At 41.7% G+C, this 21,180-nt stretch overlaps 1 protein-coding gene across 1 annotated transcript; it reads right to left on the bottom strand.

Moving 5' to 3' along the window:
* Nucleotides 1-2,770: 2,770 nt before the first annotated feature.
* Nucleotides 2,771-20,866, bottom strand: AVPR1A (arginine vasopressin receptor 1A). The gene is made up of 2 exons (XM_060777537.2): nucleotides 19,587-20,866; nucleotides 2,771-3,376 (listed from the first exon to the last, which is right to left on the bottom strand). The coding sequence occupies exons 1-2, from the start codon at nucleotides 20,521-20,523 to the stop codon at nucleotides 3,090-3,092; spliced, it is 1,224 nt and encodes a 407-aa protein (XP_060633520.2). The 5' UTR covers nucleotides 20,524-20,866; the 3' UTR covers nucleotides 2,771-3,089.
* Between the last annotated feature and the right edge of the window lie 314 nt (nucleotides 20,867-21,180).

Below are 21,180 nucleotides of genomic sequence, written 5' to 3' on the forward strand. Positions count from 1 at the left end.
AAGATTTTAACACGACTTCAATAAAACAAGGGTCAAACATATTTTGACTTGCCTTTTGCAATGGGCAGGTTTTTTTTTTCCTAATCTTCTAGTTCTTCCCATCAGTTTACGCCATCAGTAAAAAAAAATCAAGAAAAAGAGCAAACATTTGTCTTGCCTCTATAAGGGTGTAGATTACATGCCCCATAGATGTACATATCTATTGTTACTAAATTTGGACTAAATAATATAGATTACCTGATAGTATTATCATAATTTTATAATATTTTCTTGTTACCTATATATTTATTTCCCTCCTGTTTGCTTTTGACTAAATCAGTGAGGCAGGTCCTATATCCTTTGCTTTCTTTTGTTGTTTCAGTCTTCCTGTCTTCATTTGGAATACTAAATTAATTTTGTGTTCTTCTCTAAAACAAAAAGGTAATCATCTAGAAAGAGATATGACACTAAAATAACTAATTTCCTGATCTTGTATGAGATTCTTTGAATTGCAATGTAGGGACAGATGGAAGACCAATTCAGTGTCATATGGGCTGCAGCAGATACAAAGGGCTCATTTGGCATTTGCCATAATTTACATGGCCCAAGTGAAGACTGAGATTCTTTTGGAGCCTTTCCCTCCTGTTCAGGTTTTCTGAGCTCCTTCCTTTCCAATATTTCTAATAGGATAAAATGTTAGCTCTTTTTTAATGGATCAGGGAGTGATTCCCCCCCCCCCCCCATAATCATGCAAGATCCACAAATATTATGAAAAACATCCAAAATAAGGGATAGAAAAAACAATTGAAAACCCCTCTATTCTGCCTTGCACAGACCACACCTGGAATACTGTGTCCAATTCTGGGCACCGCATTTTAAGGGAGATGTTGACAAGCTGGAATGCATCTAGAGGAGGGTGACTAAAATGATCAAGGGTCTGGAGAACAAGCCCTATAAGGAGCAGCTTAAAGAGCTGGGCTTGTTCAACCTGCAGAAGAGAAGGCTGAGAGAAGACATGATAGCCATGTAAAAATATGTGAGACAAAGTCATAGGGAGGAGGGAGCAGGCTTGTTTTCTGCTGCCCTGGAGACTAGGATGTGGAACTGGCTTCACACTACAGGAAAGGAGATTCCACCTGAACATTAGGCATATTAGAGTATGTAAGAAATCGGTTAGAGTGTGTGCATGTCAACTTAAAATAAGATGCATGAAGCTGATTGGTCGGGCTACTCCCGGGGTGATAGCTAAGCCTGGGACTTTTGGATACTGTTACATTTTTGTTCCAGCTTGAGCTATGCAGGTGCAGTGCAATAACAGTCCAAAGAAAGAAGCAGAGAGAGAAAGAGTTTGGAAGGTTATCCACATGGACAAAGAAAGACCATTTTAAATCTCCCATAAAAAGGACATTATGTGAGTCAATGCATCTGATCACATGATTGTAAATATATTGTTCTGAAACTATGAAGAGTAAACTATTTGTTCTTTATTGTTCATCTGCATGGCATATTTTCTCTCTGGCAAGGAATTGTGTGGGCTGATCAAACGTGAACTACATATGACTTTCGTTTCGTCACAAGGAAGAACTTCCTAACTGTGAGAGCTGTTCAGCAGTGGAACTCTCTTCAATTGGAGTGTGGTGGAGGCACCTTCTTTGGAGGCTTTTAAACAGAGACTGGGTGGCCATCTGTCAGGGGTGCTTTGAATGCAATTTTCCTTCTTCTTGGAAAGAAGTTGGACTGGATGGCCCACAACGTCTCTTCCAACTCTATTCTATGATTCTATGAAATGGTCAAAGTCTACTTGTGGTTTTGAAAAATTGGGATTTTAAAATGTAAAAATGTGGGGGGGGGGGTCTGCAAACTGCTTAAATTTGTGAATTGCCATTCCTGGAGGTCCCTAGGAAAGGTGATTCCTATCTCCCTTTTTTTGGCCAGAAAATGGGAGAGCTGGAGAACTTGGGGAATATCTTGAGAGGGATCCCATAGGCTCACCCAGGTTAAAAATTATGTTGGAAAACATTAGTTTGTTAGCAGAGAGGCAGTGGTCTCCTTACTGAGAATAATGCCATAATTAAAATTTAATAAGTAGGGAATTGTACTCAAATATACATTTATGGACTAAATCATCAATTCTATTGGAACTGTACACCACAGTGTTGGCATCTAATGAGATCCACTCCATATTTTTTGGAGTATAATGTTCTCTTTAGTTTGCCCTCATGGCAGTCGTAGAGCATTATGGAATAGATCCACTGGAATGATAAAAACACAGATAAGACTAACTCATTTTAGCCAAGACTAGCATGGAAGTCCATTACCAGAGTCTATGAGCATCTTGCATGAGAAGTCATACAGAAGTTGTGATGTACACAGCAGTGTTAATGCATACAAGTTTCCTAGTACCATTCCCTCCGTTTCTCATTTTCACATAATTCTTCCTCTGACACTTGAAAGCTTTTACTGGCTGGAACTCTAAATATTTTAGATTACTTGGGGTTGATTCACTTAAGAACTTTTTGTTTTCAAAAGGATTTGTATAAACAGTTGGCTATTTACATTTTATACTTAGACACTCCAGTGGTTTTGTGCAACCATAATGGTAATGGTATTTATGACATTTTTCTGTTGGGAACTACTGATTTCTTTTTGCACTTTTACGCCCAGAAGATCATTTGCATTGTTATATATTTCAATGTTGCAGTCCTTAGTTACCTCAGTGACAAGTGGGTGATTTTTATGAGAGCTTCTTTAAAACTACACACAAGACTTCATAGAAAGGGAGGATTTGGCAAATATTTTTATTGTGATGAAAGAACCGCATTTAGTGTTACACATATACTTAATGGTATATACTTAATGGTGAGAGTAAACATTTAAAGCTGATATTCTTTTAGAAAAATATTACATGTATTGATCTATTTTCTCAGTTTTCTTGAATACATAGCCATATATTTTTACAGAAAAATCCACAAGTTTCATTTACATCAATGCAAAACCATCATATTTATTAAAATCGGTTTTTGTTTTGCTATCATCTTGTTAGTTCTTTGACCACATGAAAACTGATTGTTAAAGTGCTGAAGTGCTGAACAGTTTGTAAAATTATTTTTTTATGAAGAAATAGGCATGAACTTAATTGATTGTGAGAAATGTTGGGATTCACTCCATGTGTCCAAACTGTTTGTTGGACTTCTGTTATTGGTATAAGACGTCTGTTTCCGGCTGTAACTCTCAGAATCTTCTTTATTCAGCCTTTGCTTCATTTTTCGGCAGCACAAAAGGCTTTGTACGAAGTCCTGCAGAAGGTGGCCACTGAAGAACATGTAGATCCATGGATTGCAACAGCTATTCAATGAGGCCAAAAGGGCAGTGACTGTGATTAAAATGTCCTCCGACTCTGTCAAGAAAAAAAGAGGAATCATTTAGTAAAACCTACTATCTAGTAAACTATTAAGCATATATTGGTGTAACTTCTAAATATATCTATATATCCAAGCCCAAACAATATCACTTCAATTTCTTTGGTTAAAAAAATGGTGGGTTTTGTGCATGCACACCCCTTCAAGCCATCTGTCAACTTATGATGGCCCCATTAATTTCATGGGATTTTCTTGGACAAGGAATACTCTATGATGGTTTTGCTAGTTCCTCAATTTGAAATACAGCATACAGCACCTGGTATTCATTGGCAGTCTCCCATCCAAATACAAAGCAGGGCTTAGCGACTAGGGTCTGGTGCCTTTAGATTTGTTTTGCATAAGATAAATATGCTATGATGTATTACACCTTCAAAAGAAAAAAAACTGCACTTCTTTCATGATATACATTTCAGCAGGGTGTGTATGCTCTCTCTTTAGTCCTTGACCTTCCCTCTTATTTATCTAATTTATTTTATTTATTTACTCTATTTCTATCCCACCTTTCTCTACCCCGAAGAGGGCTCAGAGCGGCTTTACAATTATTATATCATAAGTCGAGGTGGGTTACAACATAGCTCAAAACAAATAATCATTATATAAAATAAACACATTAAAATGCATTTCTACAAAATGTATATATTAAAATATACATAACAATTATTAAAATACAGTGGACACAAGATGCAAGTTTAAAGTTCATGATATTTTGTTTTAAAAGAAATAGATTTCATAGATGCTACAGACACAGGCTGGTTTGGCTATTTTAGTTCTAGAATAATTAAAAAATGTCCATGCCCAATGTCTATTTATGTCTCATGCACACATTTAGGTTTCACATTGCATAGTATTAAACAGTGTTCTTGCTGAACACCTGTTTTTTTTGGGGGGGGGGGGGGGTTGCTTTCATATCACTTCTATATTTTCAAGAAAAATAAAACAAGTGCTGTGAGTTTTTGCCCACATCTATGGCCATGTTCCAGAAGAATTCTCTCCTGACGTTTTGTCCACATCTATGGCAGGCATCCTCAGAGGCTATGAGGTACCTCACAACCTCTGAGAATGCCTGCAACAGATTTAGGTGAAATGTCAGAAGAGGATGCTTCTGGACTATGGCCATACAGCCCAGAAAATTCACAGAAACCCAGTGATTCCTGCCATGAAAGCCTTTGACAACACAATAAAACAATTGTTCATCAAGAATATCCTTAGTTTTTATGAGCCCTTGTTGTTATGAAGGTATTATTTTTCTGAATACAGAAGTTTTATATTCATTAAAAAGTGTTAGCCAATCTGCTGCTATTATGACTATCATGACAGATAACTGAGAATTCCTAGATTTAAAAGTAGGCTTGACATTCTGCAGAAAAATACATTTTGGGCAATGTGTGTATGGAAGTTTTCAACCATGGAGCCCAATAATAGGCAAAATAGCATACTTTCAAAACTTCTGTGAATGTTGCCCAGTATTCTACATCTGTTTTGCGGTCAAAAAGACTCTCATTATACTTAACTAAGTAACCAAAGATATGTGTAGAATTAATGTAGTTTGACAACAATTTAACTGCCATGATTCAATCCTATGGATCATGAGAATTGTACTTTTACAAGGTCTTTAACCTTCTCTGCTAAAGAGTGCTGGTGCCTTTCAAACTACAATTCCCATGATTGCATAGCATTGAGCTATGGCAATTAAAGTGGTGTCAAACTGCATTAATATAGTAGGCCCTAAGTACTGATCCTGTATAAAATAGCTACAGATAAGTAAATTGTTCCATATTCATGACAGATACTCATGGTTTGAGGGATGAAGTTCCAAGAGCGGCTAGTTACGCAGTTAAGTAGCTGGTGTAGAATGCTGATCACTAGTTGTGAAATTATTTATGTGAGTGATAGCATTATTAGAGACGCAAAGGAATTGCTGTGGCCTCTCTAGTACTATAGCAGAGGAACAACGCGAAGGTTTCAGCTCCGAAACCTTTTTCTGAGGTTCTGAGCTGGAGCTGTACGGTCTCTGATGGGCATTTCCTGCTGTAGCAAGCAATGGCAATAATGCTTTCAAGCATTGCTGGTATCTGTGATAGATCAGTGCAGAAGAATCCACAAAATGATAAAAATGGCCAAACAGAGGCTGGGTACTTTTCCTTTCCTTTATTTGATTACTAAATGCATCCGTTTATTTGGTGATACTTCTCTGCAAGTTTGCTTGAATTTATAAAGATATGCTCAAAGTTGAATTTTTGGTAGCTGTAGTTCAGTCTTTTTTTACACAATGAATGTATGCAGTTAGAAGTATGTATTACTGAGTTCAGTGGAGCTTACTCTCTGATAGCAAAGCAGAGCTATAAATATTTATACAAATGATAAAAAAGCAATATGCACACATAATCCAATCATGCCTATGGATTCTCCTAGGTGATATGGCTATGTACTCCTGCACATCAATTTTCCTCATAATTGCTGAGTTTTTCTGGAAGCCATTTAGCAAAGAAACACTTAAACAGCATTTTTAAATATCTAGACTCCGACAGCAAATATTTACTGAATTACTCATTTTAATGTCCCGCTGTGCTCATAGACAATTCCATCCAATCAGATATATAAGCTCACTAAATGCATGGCTAAATGAGGGAAATACTTCTACTTTCTTCATAAATGGTATATGGGGTAATTCGTGAGACCCTGTGCTGGAGTGAGGAATGAATTGACACTGCTATGATGTATTTCAGAAATGCTTTTAAAAAAGGCACGTATAGGTAACAGCAGTTAATGTGGCATATAAGCAAGTTAGTATTCGTTGCATAGCACCACTCATCATGCAAAGATGTGCTGCGATAGAGTTATTGTACTCAAGCCTCAACATACACCTGCTAGAACAAAGATCTGTGTTGTGTTTTTTCAGGAGATTGTTTAAAATCCCACTTGTAACATCCTTACCTAATGCAAACAGTTACTTCTAAACTCAATTATTTAGTTATACAGTGGTACAAACAATCGAATGCTGCCTAATAATCTAGATAATTTTATCTTCAATTCACCGTACAAACATACCTTTGCAGTGACATTTCTTTGTTTACCCTGTGACATTAAAAGCATATCTGTTGCGGGATAGTATTTTATGTGCAAAGAATTAAAGAAGCAATAAGCTGAAAAGGTATATTATCTCATATGAGCCCTTCACCTTTTGACTGATCCCTGTTTATTTTTAATTTTTTAAATGCCAAGACAAAATGATCTAGGACTTGGTATAGTATCTTTTCATAGGTTAGATTTTTCCTCCACTTCCACTCCATTATAATTCTGCAGTTCACTTATGCCATGGATTAGGCTCTATTTGTTTTCAACTAAGAAGAAAACATGTCAGAATACTGAATTTCATAAATAACTTTTGTCCATGTGCCCTTATTCTTTGCTTCAGATATGATTTCCTCCTAAAATCCTTAGTTATTTATTTAACCTTTCTGCACCACCAAATATTCTACAAATTCTTCAGTTTCCAAAAAACAGCATGTTCAAGCATATATTACTGATGATCCTGTAAAACATTTCAGCAAACCAGAAACAAAAATCTGGGGAATTTTTTTATAAGCATCTTTACTTTTGTATAGATTTTATTCAATAAACGTTATTTTAAAATAAATAAATACTTATGATCTGAAAACGTGGTCTGCTGCATTTCTGCATTATTTACAGAAATGGTCCCATGATTTCATGGGAAGGAAGTTAGACTTGGTTATTCTTTGGCCATGTATAGTTCTAAGCATATTTGTACAACAACCAAGCTTCTTGGTCTCCCATAAAATTACTTCCTAGTAAATATGTTTTGTATTTCAGATTTTGTTAAATGTTACTCCCATTCCTAAAAATGGCGCTGAATGGATTGTATTTGCAAGGCAAATATGCTGAACAAAACAAAATCAGTTTTGGTTTGGTTTTTGGTATTTCCCATTTCTCAGTATGACATCATGGGAACTTCTGTAAATAATATAAAAATCTTGCAGACCAAATTTGCAGATCATCTACTAGTTATTTGTGAGTTTTTAAATCATTTTATTGACTAAAATCTGTATCTAATTAAAATTGAATGAAACAATAAGGAATGATAATTGATTGCAGAAATGGCTCCATACTGCAAGTAATTCTAACTAAACTTTCCAATTTTATCAAAAGCCCTATGCTACACTGTGTAGTCTTTTCTTTTTTTGCCACCAGAGGCGGCCCTAGGTAATTTTCAATGATACGCAAACAATATTTTGGCGCCCCCCCCCCCCCAAGCCAATCATTGATATATATTTTCTGTTTGTCGTGGGAGTTCTGTGTGCCATATTTGGTTCAATTCCATCACTGGTGGAGTTCAGAATGCTCTTTCATTGTATGTAAACTATACATCCCAGTAACTACACTTGCCACACTTACTCCCTTGCCTGGCCCGCTTTGGGTCCGGAGGCGTGTGCACCAAAAGTCACCTCTTCTCCTGACTTTCTTCTTAGCGAAGAGAGAGAGAGAGAGAGAGGTGGAGATGCCCACCTTTCCTGAAGGTAGGCGCAAAAACAAAGGAGGGAGCGGAGGTGGGAGATATCTCCAGCCGGAGCGGCTCTCTCTCTCTCTCTCTCTCCCTTGGTCCCAATGGCTCACCTGAAGAGAAAGTCAGGAGAAGAGGCGACTTTTGGTGCGCACGCTGGGGTCTTCAGACACGCCTCCGGACCCGAAGCGGGCCAGGTGCGGCGGCTCCGCCCCTTGGCCCACCCGCAGATTGAGGAGAGGAGAGGAGGTGGGTGGAGCGCCGGGGGATCACGAAAGGGAGCCGGGCATGGGGAAGGGATCGAACGCAAAGAACGATTGAGCACCGGCTCTGCTCGCTCACCCGGTGGCCGGGTGGAGCAGGAACGAGAGGGTCTAGGCGAGGCTCAAGGGCCCGGCCCCTTTGGGAAGAGGATCGCCCGGCAGCGAGGCAAGAAAGCCGAGGCTCCCCCCGGACTGCTAGGGCTGTTGTGAGCTGAGGGGGCGCTCCTCAAGTGGCAGTCAAGGGGCATTTACAGAGGCACCTCTGTGCCCCTGGCAAAAAAAGTGTTCTGCGACCGCTTACTTCGCGTAATGGACAAGCCGCCCCTGTTTGCCACCTATTAATATTGCCTTCTTCTCTACAAGTTCTTCCCTGGCCTTTCTCCTAAGCTCCTAGGCTGTAAATGTAAAGGTTTATCCTTGACATTAAGTCTAGTCATGTCTGACTCTGGGAGGTGGCCCTCATCTCCATTTCTAAGCCAAAGAGCCAATGTTGTCAGTATTCACCTCCTAGATCATGTGGCCAGCATGGAGTACCATTACCTATTGATCTACTCACATTTGAATGTTTTTAAACTGCTAGGTTGGAAGAAGCTGGGTCTATCAGCTTGGTTCCTCTGCCAATCCCATTATCCTCTGAACCCTCCAAATCAAAAACACCAATCAGGAAACAAGGCATATTTCAGCCAGTTGCTGAATCTGGCAATATTATATCCACAGCTCTGTCTACAGCTTCATCTGTTACAGAATCTCATGGCTTTCTTATTGGTTCCAAGGTTCACCACAACTTCAACGCAAACCTCCATCATCCTCTTAAATGGAGACATGGAGACAGACTTTCCCTTTTGCTACCAGACTGCAGAAACACTGGGATGTGGAGAGATTTCTAGCTTCATTTCACATAAAACTGAAGTGTATGCAATGCAGAGAAAATACACACTCCTCTTGAGACTCAAAAGAAGAGTAGGAAATCTTCCTGCCTCTGGACCTCAACAGACCGAGGTGATGCAGAGCCATGTTACTCTGCAAAGCACGTTTCTTTTTTATTCCTTAGTGAGTAAACATTCTCTAAAACTGCGTTAGCTCAGGGGTTCAGAGACTTAACTGCCACAACTGCAATGGGATATATAGGTAATGCTACCACCTTATATCTTCAACTTATATTCATTACATCTTTAAAATTATTCCCTGTTATAAAGGTTGACTTTTTCATCTCTTCAGTGCAAACATAAAGCCTTCTGTTACAAACTATGGTTTTAATGGAATTCACTCCTGGGAAACCGAGTACAGGGCTGCAGCTTTAATATTGTCAAAAGCTTTCATGGCCGGAATTGCTGGGTTATTGTGAGTTTTCTGGGCTGTATGGCGATGTTCCAGAAGCATTCTCTCCTGATGTTTTGCCTGCATTAATGGCAGGCATCCTCAGAGGTTGTGAGGTCTGTTGGAAACTGACCTCATAACCACTGAAGATGCCTGCCTTAGATGCAGGTGAAACATCAGGAGAGAATGCTTCTGGAACATGGCCATACAGCCTGGAAAACTCACAATAACCAAGCCTTAATATTATTAGTAAATATGTCAATTTTAAAATAACATTAAAATGTTGCCATCATAATATTAAGAATATTCAATTTTAATATCATTAACAAATGTTTTGAACATACTTATGATAGAATTTTAAATTGTGGAATTACACACACACACACACACACAATAATAATAATAATAATAATAATAATAATAATAATAATAATACTCTATTTGTATTCTGCCCTATATCCCCAATGGGACTTTGGGCGGATTTTAACAAACAAAAAAGAGAGGCAAACATTCAATGCCACGTTAGATAGCTTTGAAACATTTGGTTTCCTGAAAGGTTTTTCTAATTAATTGCATTGCTCTTTTATGTTGGCTTTGTACAAATGCTCATTTAAATGCCTTCTTTGGCAGCCAAATGAACTATAAATTGTTAAATAAATACAAATGCATTGTATGATACATTTTGCTTGGCATAATTTGTTAACTGCTTTGGATCCTAACCTGGAAGGGGGTATAAATCCAATAAATAAATAAATAAATAAATAAATAAATGGGGGGGTCCATTATTAAGAGCTCCAAACTCTGGTGAATCAGTCTTACGAAATGGGAATGTTTAGCTTAGTCCATATCTTAGAAGCAAGTTTGTTAACTGTTATTGGTTGTTTTACTCTAACACCTCATATACATTTGATGATGTTGTTTAAATAAATAAATTGATGATGATCATGATGATCATGACGGTGATGATAAAAAGAGTTCTGTTTTTCTTCCAGGATCCCTTGAAGCACTGCAGTATTAACCCAGTTTGACACCACCCTGACTGCCATGGATCAATACCATGGAATCCTGAAGATAATATTTTGGTGAGGCACCAGCACTCTTTGGCAAAGAAGACCAAAGTACTCATAAAACCACAACTCCATAGTATTGAGTCATGGCAATTAAAGTAGTGTCAAACTGCATTGATTCTACAGTGTAGGTGCACCCTCAGTTGCCTTTCTTTTAATTGGAATTTTTTCTGGTATTTGTAAACAATTTCAATCAGTATAGGAATGGAAACTGTATATTAGCATACTTTTTCCCCATTGTGCTTTTCATAAGCCCTCTATTTAACAGTTTATCTCCCTCCCCCCCACCTCCTCCTCCTCCTCCTCCATCCTTTTAGTCATTCCTCTTCATACCTGCCTAAAGGACCCATGTGGGAGTTGACAAAGAGGGATTGTAAGAGACAGGGTATCATGGAGCCCGTGCTTCATCCTTTACGGCTAATTTAGTAACTTCTGTTGCAGTGGAGGATCCTATCCTCACCTACCAGCATTGCAGGACAGTGACTGCTGGTGGCTTCTCCATCAGTGGAACAAGTCTGCTCTAGATTTTTGACTGAATTTCAAAGAAGTCATCCAAGATGCTGAACCCTATCTACAAATAGGTTTAGAACCTTGGACAGCTCTGCATAAAGTAAGAAATTGCACCATTGTATTTGATGCAAGCATCAAAATCCCATGACACAGACCACAATAAGAGTATTTCAGAGCCTTCTAGAAACACACTAGTAAAAATGATAGTATCCAAGTCAGTGTTTTCCAGTTTCCAATAAAGAAAGAAAGAAAGAAAGAAAGACAGAAAGAACAAACCATTGCTAATGGGACAAGTACCTAGCATGTTGCAGAAAAATAATGGTCCCTACATCAAGCATTGTTCTACAAATCAGATTAAAAACATATATTCCACATGCATTGAATATCTAATGTCTTATACTGCAAATTCACCTTGACGATATACAAAGAAATTAAGCTGTAGATGCATTTTGGGTTTCCTAACAGTGTTAGTGTTCATTCTAGGTGATAATTTAATAAATGTATTATAGCTTCAATGATTGCAGTTAGTGCAGCACCCTTTGGGGGAAAATTGACATCTCCTGTATTTTAGAAAGTATGTGTTTATAATAAGTTATCACCTACACATTTAAATAACTTAAAAATTATATGTAAGACAAGCTTTTCTCCTTAAAAATCTGAGATTTTCTAATCATTCTACTTAACCTGACATGATTTGTGTCAACTTTAGACTATTTTAAAAGGCGGGCAAAATAGCAGACAAACATTCTACTAGATATTTTGTACACCGAGTGGCAGCAAGGACAAAACTTTGTTCTTTGCCCAGACTGTGTGTGTGTGTGCTTTGGCCTGACTCTGGAGGAAACTATTTCCAATATATATATAACTTTGGTGTGTTAAAGTTATAAGTACATTTTATCTCCTTTTTTAAAGAAGTGGGGCAAAAGGCAGGTATATATTTTTTAAGCTTTTCATGTATGATATAGTTTTTGTCAAATTTGCAAGCCAGCATGGTGCAATGATTTGTGTATTGGACTACCACTCCGGACCTTAGTCATAGAAATCTATTGGGTGACCTTGGGCAAGTCACACTCTAAAAGCCTCTGAGGATGGTAAAGACAACCCCTGTATGATCCATTCTTGCAAAGAAAACCTCATAATAGATTCACCTTAGATAAATCAGACATGACTTGAAGGCACACAATAACAACAATATTAGATTCTGCAATTTTGAGGAAAAATTATATTCCTTCCAAACCTTTTGTCCTAAATAACCTAAGAGCATCAGATTCCATTGGAGCCCCCAGTGGCGTTGGCAGGACTGCTGACCAAAAGGTCAATGTTTCGAATCCGGGGAGCGGATTGTGCTCCTGTAAGTCAGCTCCAGCTTCTCATGCGGGGACTTGAGAGGAGCCTCCCACAAGGATGGTAAAACATGCGGGCATCCCCTGGGCAATGTGCTTGCAGATGGCCAATTCTCTCATACCAGAAACGATTTGCAGTTTCTCAAGTCACTCCTGACATGGAAAAAAAATCAGATCCTATCTTCTTTTGGAAGCTAAGCAGAGTCAGCCAGGATCAGTATTTGAATGGAAGACCACCAACAAACAGGCCATATTTCAAAAGAAGGCTCTAGCAAAACCTTGCCTAAGAGAATCCTAGGAAACTCATGGGGTCAACATATGTTAACAGGTGACTTGAAGGAACACACACATGACAGTTCATTATTTCCTTTCACTTGCCATTAAACCAGGCATGTAGAAATTCTCAGGGTGGTCTGCGAGAAGGCTTACTGGTACATTATTTATAAACTGTTATTTTTATTCATATCATGATCTGATCACCATGCTCAATATATCCCATATGCATTGGGGGATTGGGATAATGATACAAAAGGTTTGCAAGGGTAGATCCTCAGCCCCCCCCCCCCCCCCCCGAATCAAAATCCTGGCTACAAACCTGCATTAAACCAAACTAAAATTCATAGCAGGGCAATGTGGTAGCAAGTAACAATTTAGACTGCAATCCTGTCAGTGAAAAATGCAGACATAAGTGACAGTTATATCAACAAACTGAACTCTTGTTCATTGCTGTGGGATGACTTTTACTACCTTCCTTGTGCAACAATCAAAACCACCATATGATTCATCTTCCTCCCATGGGATGGCCATTTAGAATGGGAGACATCAGAGAAGTGCCTCATTAAGTGCCTATCACTAGGTGCAAAACAAGAAAGACACCCTCCCATTATGTCCATCAGAGATCCTGGAATATAACGTCATTGTTAAGTACTTGGCTTCTCTAAAGACCCCATCTATCCATCAGCCAGTAAAGGCCTCTGATGAGAAGCTCACAGGAAGAACGTGTGTTATGCAGAAGTAGAAAAGGGAAACATACCAAAGGTCTGCATTAGCAAAATTTTAAGATACATCTCCTAATGCAGTAACTTGACCTATATGTTTTAAGTGACCCTGAACAGCTTTACTAGCAAGCAAGCATCACTGAATGCAGTGAGACCCACTTCCTCATATGCAAACACATACTTGTATCGTCAATAATCGTTTCATTCAAAAAGTAACATTTATCTGCTAAATACAATCTACAGGGAAAAGTTTGATTTATGCTATATCACATCTGACACCTAAGAACACCTAAATCACTTTCAATCTAGTAGTGAGTTTTCTCCTGGAACCATCTAATAACTGCAGCATAAAATCACTCGCACTTCAGTAAACCCAGCCAAATCAATGTAGGCATTATGATCTATTGCACTTAGGTCCAATTCCAATCACATCAACTTGGAAGCAAATTTCCCATAAATCAGAAATCTCAATTGGATGTCCTTAAGTTGTAAATGAGCTGAATGAAACAACTTTGCAGCAAGTAAGTCAGTTGTAAATTGCACGGTTGCTCAAGAGTATGCCCCACTGAAACATATACACATGAAAGACTGTGTTGTCTCCAAATAACTGGAACAAATGACTTGAGGTCTGTAGCACTGCAAGGATGGAATTGCAGTTTCTGGACTTTACAGGTAACTGCAAAACTTAACTAAATCCCTTAACTGCATATGAGGAAGTAGACTAGGAAAATGTAAGATACAGGTAAAGGTTTCCCCTGACATTAAGTCTAGTCGTGTCTGATTCTGGGGGGTGCTGCTCATTTCCATTTCAAAGCCAAAGAGCTGGAGTTGTCTGTAGATGCCTCCTAGGTCATGTGGCCAGCATAACTGTATAGAGCACCATTACCTTCCTGACAAAGTGGTACCTATTGATCTACTCCCATTTGCATGTTTTGAAACTGCCAGGTTGGCAGAAGCTGGGGCTAACAGAAGGAACTCACCCTGCTTCCTGGATTCGAACTGCCAACCTTTCAGTCAGCAAGTTCAGCAGCTCAGCAGTTTAACCCACTGCACCACCAGGGGGCCCTGAGTAGTGCATGCTACCATTTTTGTTCTCTGAGTCTCTGATGTGCAATAGATCACTTTGCATAATAGACCCTTTAGCTATTAACAAGACAATAGGTAACTGTGGACATTACTGCATACTTTCCATATTATGCAGCACTCTGCAACATCCATATTATTTCAGATGTAATTGCTAGTTCCAACAAGAGAAGCATTGAATCAATAGAACTTGCTTAAGTGTTAGCTTTCCATTTAGCAGATAATTCAGTTGGTTTGTTCCAGTTGGCATTTGCCTATGACTTAAGGCAGTGACTTCCAAACTCTGGTCCTCAAAATGTTTTGGACTTCAGCTTCCTGAATTGGCCAAGGCTGCTGGAAGTCCAAAATACCTGGAAGAATGGAGCTGGGAACTGGTGGATTAGGGCCCAGAAACTGGAATCACATCAGATTCATACCAGAGTCTGCTGTATTTGAATCTTACTCATTTCCAAAGTCTGGTTTTTGAGGCGTCTTGGACTTTATCTCCCACAATTTTTGACCAATGGCCAAAGCAGCTGAGGCTGCTGGGAGTTGGAGCCTAAGACAACTGGAGAACTATAGTTTTTTTCTGTGTCAGGAGCAACTTGAGAAACTGCAAGTCGCTTCTGGTGTGAGAGAATTGACTGTCTGCAAGGACATTGTCCAGGATATGCCCAGATGTTTTACCATCCTGTGGGAGTCTTCTCTCATGTCTCCGCATTCCACTCCCCAATTCAAACCACCAACATTTCAGTCAGCAGTCCTGCTGGCACAAGGGTTTAACCCATTGCACCACCGTGGGCTCCAGGACTAGAGTTAGGAATCTTTGATTAAGGTGTTTGCCTGAAAATGGGAATCTCTTCAGATCCACATCAGGGAAGCAAAGTCTACACTGTTGGGAGGGAGGATGCATCTAAACTTGCAGAAAGAATGCAGTTTGACGCCCCTTTAACTGTCATGGCTCAATGCTATGGATTTGTGGGAGTAGTAATTTTGCAACATCTTTCAACCTTCTCTGCCAAACTACAAATGGCTGGTGTGAGTTTTCTGGGCTGTGTGGCCATGTTTCAGAAGCATTCTCTCCTGATGTTTCACCCACATCTATGGCAGGCATCTTCAGGGGTTGAGGGGTCTGTTGGAAATTAGGCAAGTGAGTTTTATATATCTGTGGAATGTCCAGGGTTGGAGAAAGAACTCTTGTCTGTTTGGGGCAAGCGCGAATGTTGCAATTGGCCACCTTGATTAGCATTGAATGGCCTTTTCTTAATGGTTACCCTCCCCTTCTTGTAAATGTAATTTACACAGCAAACTACAGAAGTTCCATTTGGAATATCAATCTCAATCTTGGTTTTTTTACTCCATATATTAGCACATTCTCTAAATAATTCTTAACTGGATCCCACGTCCTCTTAATTATAGTAACCTTTTCAATTTTATCAATATTGTTCCATTTGCAATTTGTTATTTCCACATTTAACATAGTAACTATATACTTCTACCAATTTGTCAGAGTCCATTATGTTTTATCTGTCCAACCCCTCACTAAAACAAATTGTGCACACACTATTCATTTTTGAACCAATTTTTCTTTTCGTATACTCTTCACTCCTGTTATCCTTGCATGTCTTACATTTCTATTGACTATTACTATTTGTAGATTTGACATTCTATTGATTTCTCCTTCAATCGTTCTCCAGTATTTTTGCACTCGATCGCATTCCCATATCATGTGATTTAACGCCCCTCTTTGTTCACAACCATGCCAACACCTGTCATTTATCCCTGGTAAAAAACGTGAAAGTTGTGCAGGAGTTCTGTACCATTTTTGTAACATTTTCCTTCTTGCTTCCCTTAATACAGTGTTTCTCGACCTTCCTAATGCCGTTGCCCCTTAATACAGTTCCTCATGTTGTGGTGACCCCCCAATCAGAAAACAGACCTAGACATGTGGGAGTTGTAGTTGTTGGGATTTATAGTTCACCTACAATCAAAGAGCATTCTGAACCCACCGACTATAGAATTGGGCCAAACCTCCCACACAGAACTCCCATGACCAACACAAAATACTGTGTTTTCTAATGGCCTTTGCTGACCCCTAGGTTGAGAAACGCTGCCGTAATACATAGTTAATACATTGCCTTAATGTTGCCTTTTACTATATTACTTTTTTCCCTTTGGATATCTTCCCTCAGCATTAAATAGCCTTGCAACTTCAAAGCCTGGCTGATTGCTACCTGGGAGATCCTTTGTTGGGAGGTGTTAGCTGGACATTCCACAGAAGATAATGCTTCTAGAACATGGCCGAACCGCCTAGAAAACCCACAGCAACAAATGACATGATTTTGCAGCACGGAAAAGCAGTGCCACACTGCATTCACTCTACAGCAGGGCTGCCAAAGTTTGTCCATGCCTGTGTAGATCAGTTTCCCAAATTGTAGTCTTCTGGTGTTTTTGGACTTCTGCTTCCGGAATCATTGATAGCTGATTGACCAAGACAGTGGAGGCTTTTGGAAGTGGAAGTCCAAAACACCATGGGAGGACAGCCTTCAGGGTTTGTGAGCAAGCTTGCCAAGGTTTTCATCCCTGACTGCACAAGTCTCCAGCCCTCAATTAGTAGTCAGCCTAGATAGATTAGAATGAGGGATTCCTTCCCCCAAATTCCCTATGCATGCCTATCTCAAGAGGGGCTTAGAAGGGGCACTGTCCTTACTCCTCCTGCATGACACTATCTCCTCCCCTTTTGAATACTTAGCAATATGATATCTTGAGGGATGAGGTTATTTAAAATAATTTAAATTATTTTATTATTTAAAATAAATCTTTTAAAGATTTATTTTTATTGCCCTGGGCTGGCCATGCGACCTGTCTCCATTTTGGCTTTCTCTCTTACCTTTTTTCTCCTTGTGTGAGGAGGCATCTTGCTATTCTCCAGGCAAGACGTAATTGCATAGATGCTATTTTTTATTTTTTCCCTTTCCCTTTCCTTAGAGCAGGGGTCCTCAAACATTTTAAACAGAGGGCCAGGTCACAGCCCCTCAAACTGCTGGAGGGCCTGCTTATAATTTGGGAAAAAAACATGAATGAATTCCTATGCAAACTTCACATATCTTATTTGTAGTGCAAAAACACTTTAAAACAATACAGTAATTAAAATGAAGAACAATTTTAACTAATACAAACTTATTAGTATTTCAGTGGGAAGTGTGGGCCTGCTTTTGGCTGATGAGATATGATTGTTGTTGTTGTGTGCTTTCAAGTCATTTCGGACTTAGGTTGACCCTGAGCGAGGGCCAGATAAATGATCTTGGAGGGCCGTATCCTGGCCTCGGGCCTTAGTTTGAGGATCCCTGCCTTAGAAGATAGCTCAGTGAAGCTAGTTAACTCCAAGAACCTTGCCTATCCAGAATTGATTTATTTTGACATTAATAAACATATTATTTTTAGAACCTATGAAGTTGTGGTTCTGCAATCCTGTTCCATCCCGGGTTGGGTTCCCCCCCCCCCCCCCCGTGTCAGGAGCGACTTTAGAGACTGCAAGTCACTTCTGGTGTGAGAGAATTGGCCGCCAAAGGATACTGCCCAGGCGATGCCTGGATGTTTTGATGTTTTACTGTAGGAGGTGTCTCTCATGTCCCCGCATGGGGAGCTGGAGCTGACAGACAGAACTCATCCGTGTTCTCCCCAGATTCGAACCTGTTGATCTTTAGCCCTGCTGGCGCAAGGGTTTAACCCATTGTGCCCCTGGGGGCTCCTGCCTGCTGAATGGAAACTAATCCTTGCTCTCTGCACATAAGCTTCTGGTGGTTATGAACTGTGCCTCTGGCACTCAGCTATATTTTGTGGAACCACCCCCAAGTGAGGGTTATTTTTGACCCTAACAGTTCTTGATTCCTAACAGTCCATGCCTATGTAGCTCAGTGTTTCCCAAATTCTAGTCTTCCTGGCGTTTTTTGAACTTCTGCTCCCGGAATCACTGCTGATTATTGATTGGCCAAGGCAGTGGAGGCTTTTGGAGGTGGAAGTCCAAAACAACAGCTGGACCAGAATTTGGGAATCCCTGGTGCGGAGTCACGAAAGGAGAACCTTCCTCTCCGGAATGGATTTCTTTTGACTTTAATAAACATATTATTTTTAGAACCTATGAAGTTGTGGCTCTGAAATCCTGTTCCATCATGTTCCTTCCCCCCCCCCCCCCCCATATCAGGAGCAACTTGAGAAACTGCAAGTTGCTTCTGCTGTGAGAGAATTGTCCGTCTGCAAGGACGTTGCCTAGGGGACACCCGTATGTTTTGATGTTTTACCATCCTTGTGGGAGGCTTCTCTCATGTCCCCGCATGGGAAGCTGGAGCTGACAAAGGGAGCTCATCCAAACTCTCCCCATATTTGAACATGTGACCTGTCAGTCTTCAGTCCTGTCGCACAAGGGTTTAAAGCACTGGTTCTCAACCTGTGGGCCCCCAGATGTTTTGGCCTTCAACCCAGAAATCCTAACAGCTGGTAAACTAGCTATGATTTCTGGGACTTGTAGGCCAAAACACCTGGAGACCCACAGGTTGAGAACTACTGGTTTAAAGGGTTTAACCCATTGCACCATGGGGGGCTCCTGCCTGCTGAATGAAAACTAATACTTGCTCTCTGCAGGTAAGCTTCTGGTCCTTATGAAATGTGCTTCTGGCATTCTGCTGTATTTCTGTGAAATCACCCTCAAGTGAGAGTTATTTTTGAGCCTAAAAGCTCTTGAATCCTAACAGTCCATGCCTGTGTAGATCAGTGTTTCCCAAAGTCTAGTCTTTTTGAACTTCTACTCTCCGAATTGCTGATCATTGATTGGCCAAGGCAGTGGAGGCTTTTGGAAGTAGAAGTCCAAAACACCATTTGGAGTTTGGGGATCCCTGTTGTGGAGTCACTGAAGGAGAGCCTTTAGGGCAAAGGTTCTCAACCTGTGGGTCCCCAGGTATTTTGGCCTTCAACTCCCAGAAATGCTAATATTTGGCAAACTGGCTGGGATTTCTGTGAGTTGTAGGCCAACACACCTGGAGACCCACAGGTTGAGAGCCACTGCTTTCGGGCTTGCGAGCAAGGATCGTGCCAGGAGCTCTGTGGACTTACCAACCCAGGAGGCGTGGTCCTCCCAGACGGAGCGCATCTGGACGGTGAAGAAGGGCGCCCAGCAGACGATGTAAGCCGAGACGATGACGAAGGTCATCTTGACGGTGCGGATCTTGGCGCGGGAGAAGTTCTTGACGCTTCCGACGCAGGGGGCGAGGCGCAGGCCTTTGCGGAGGGCGGGCTGGCCGGGCAGCGGGGCCTGGCTCTTCCCCTTCTTGCTCTTCTTGCCCTTCTGCCGGGCGTTGCTCCAGATGCGGAAGCAGATGAATCCGTAGCAGGTGGCCAGGACGAGGACGGGCGCCACGAAGATGCTGCCGGTGACCCAGGTGATGTAGGCGCGGGGCCCCCAGGGCATCACGAAGTGGGCCCAGCAGTCGTAGACCTCCGAGCCGCGCTCCACCTCGCTGAGCGAGAAGATGAAGTACTGCGGGGTGGAGAGCACGAAGCTGAGCGCCCAGGCGCCCGCGATCATCCAGCGGGACCGCCGGCTGGGGCTCTGCAGGGTCTTCAGCGGGTGGCAGACGGCGATGTACCGGTCCGCCGTCATCACCACCAGCAGATAGGCCGAGGCGAACATGCCGAAGACCTGCAGGTGCTTGACCACGCGGCACAGCCCGTCGGGCCCGTGGAAGCGGTGCGTCACCTCCCAGCAGAGCTGCGGCAGCACCTGGAAGAAGGCCACCGCCAGGTCGGCCAGGCTCAGGTGCCGGATGAAGCGGTGCATGCGAGAGGCCTTCCGCCGCGGGGTCCGGCCCAGCGCCAGCAGCACCAGCGCGTTGCCCAGCACGGCCAGCGCGAAGGTCAGCGCCAGCACCGCCACCTCCAGCCGGGCCAGCTCCTCGTTGCGCCCGAAGCGGTCCCCCAAGCTGCCGTTCGCCTTGGACGGCCACGGAGGCTCCGCGCTGCCCTCCTGGCTCTGGTTGCCCGCGAAGCGCATCGCCACGACGCTTTCCCGCTCTTTCTCCGGCGCCTCAAAGTCTTCCCCGACCCGTCTGTTCCTTCAGGTGTCGGAGTTCCTCTGCTCCCTTTGAAGGGACTGGGCTTCCCTCTGCTTTAGTCCCCTCTTGGACTCTCTTTTCCCACTTTTCCTGTTCTTCGCTGGAGTTAGATCGCTGGGACCTGATTCTGGCCTAATTCCTCTCCTTTTGAGCGGGAGTTCCCCGCCCTTTCGCTCTCCCACGGTTCCTAAATGTCTTCCCCGACCCGTCTATTCCTTCAGGTGTCGGGAGATCCGCCCTCTACTCCCTTTGAAGGGATTGGGCTTCCCTCTGCTTTAGTCCCCCCCCCCCCCCGGACTCTCTTTCTCCCCCTCTGGATGCCTTTTCCTATCTTGCGCTGGAGTTGTTTTGCTGGGACAGGATCCTCGCCCGATTCCTCTCCTTTTGAGCTACAGTTTCCCGCCCTTTCGCTCTCCCCCCGGCACCTAAATGTCTTCCTCGACTCGTCAGGTCTCGGAGTTCCACCTTCTTCTCCCCTTGAATAGATTGGGCACTCGTTGCACTCTGCTTCAGTCCCCTCCTGGGCCCTCTTTCCCCCTTTTTTCTGTCCTTCACTGGAGTTGGATTGCTGGGACCGGATCCTCGTCTAATTCCCG

The sequence above is a fragment of the Anolis sagrei genome, chromosome 5 (assembly GCF_037176765.1).
Source record: "Anolis sagrei isolate rAnoSag1 chromosome 5, rAnoSag1.mat, whole genome shotgun sequence".
In the NCBI taxonomy this organism is placed as follows: Eukaryota; Metazoa; Chordata; class Lepidosauria; order Squamata; family Dactyloidae; genus Anolis; species Anolis sagrei.

Excerpts from the sequence above, each read along its gene's own strand:
- AVPR1A (XM_060777537.2), bottom strand. The coding sequence starts at position 20,523 with ATGCGCTTCGCGGGCAACCAGAGCCAGGAGGGCAGCGCGGAGCCTCCG. Across the intron at positions 3,377-19,586 it reads GGACCACGCCTCCTGGGTTG|AGTCGGAGGACATTTTAATC; the intron begins GTAAGTCCACAG and ends TTTTCTTGACAG.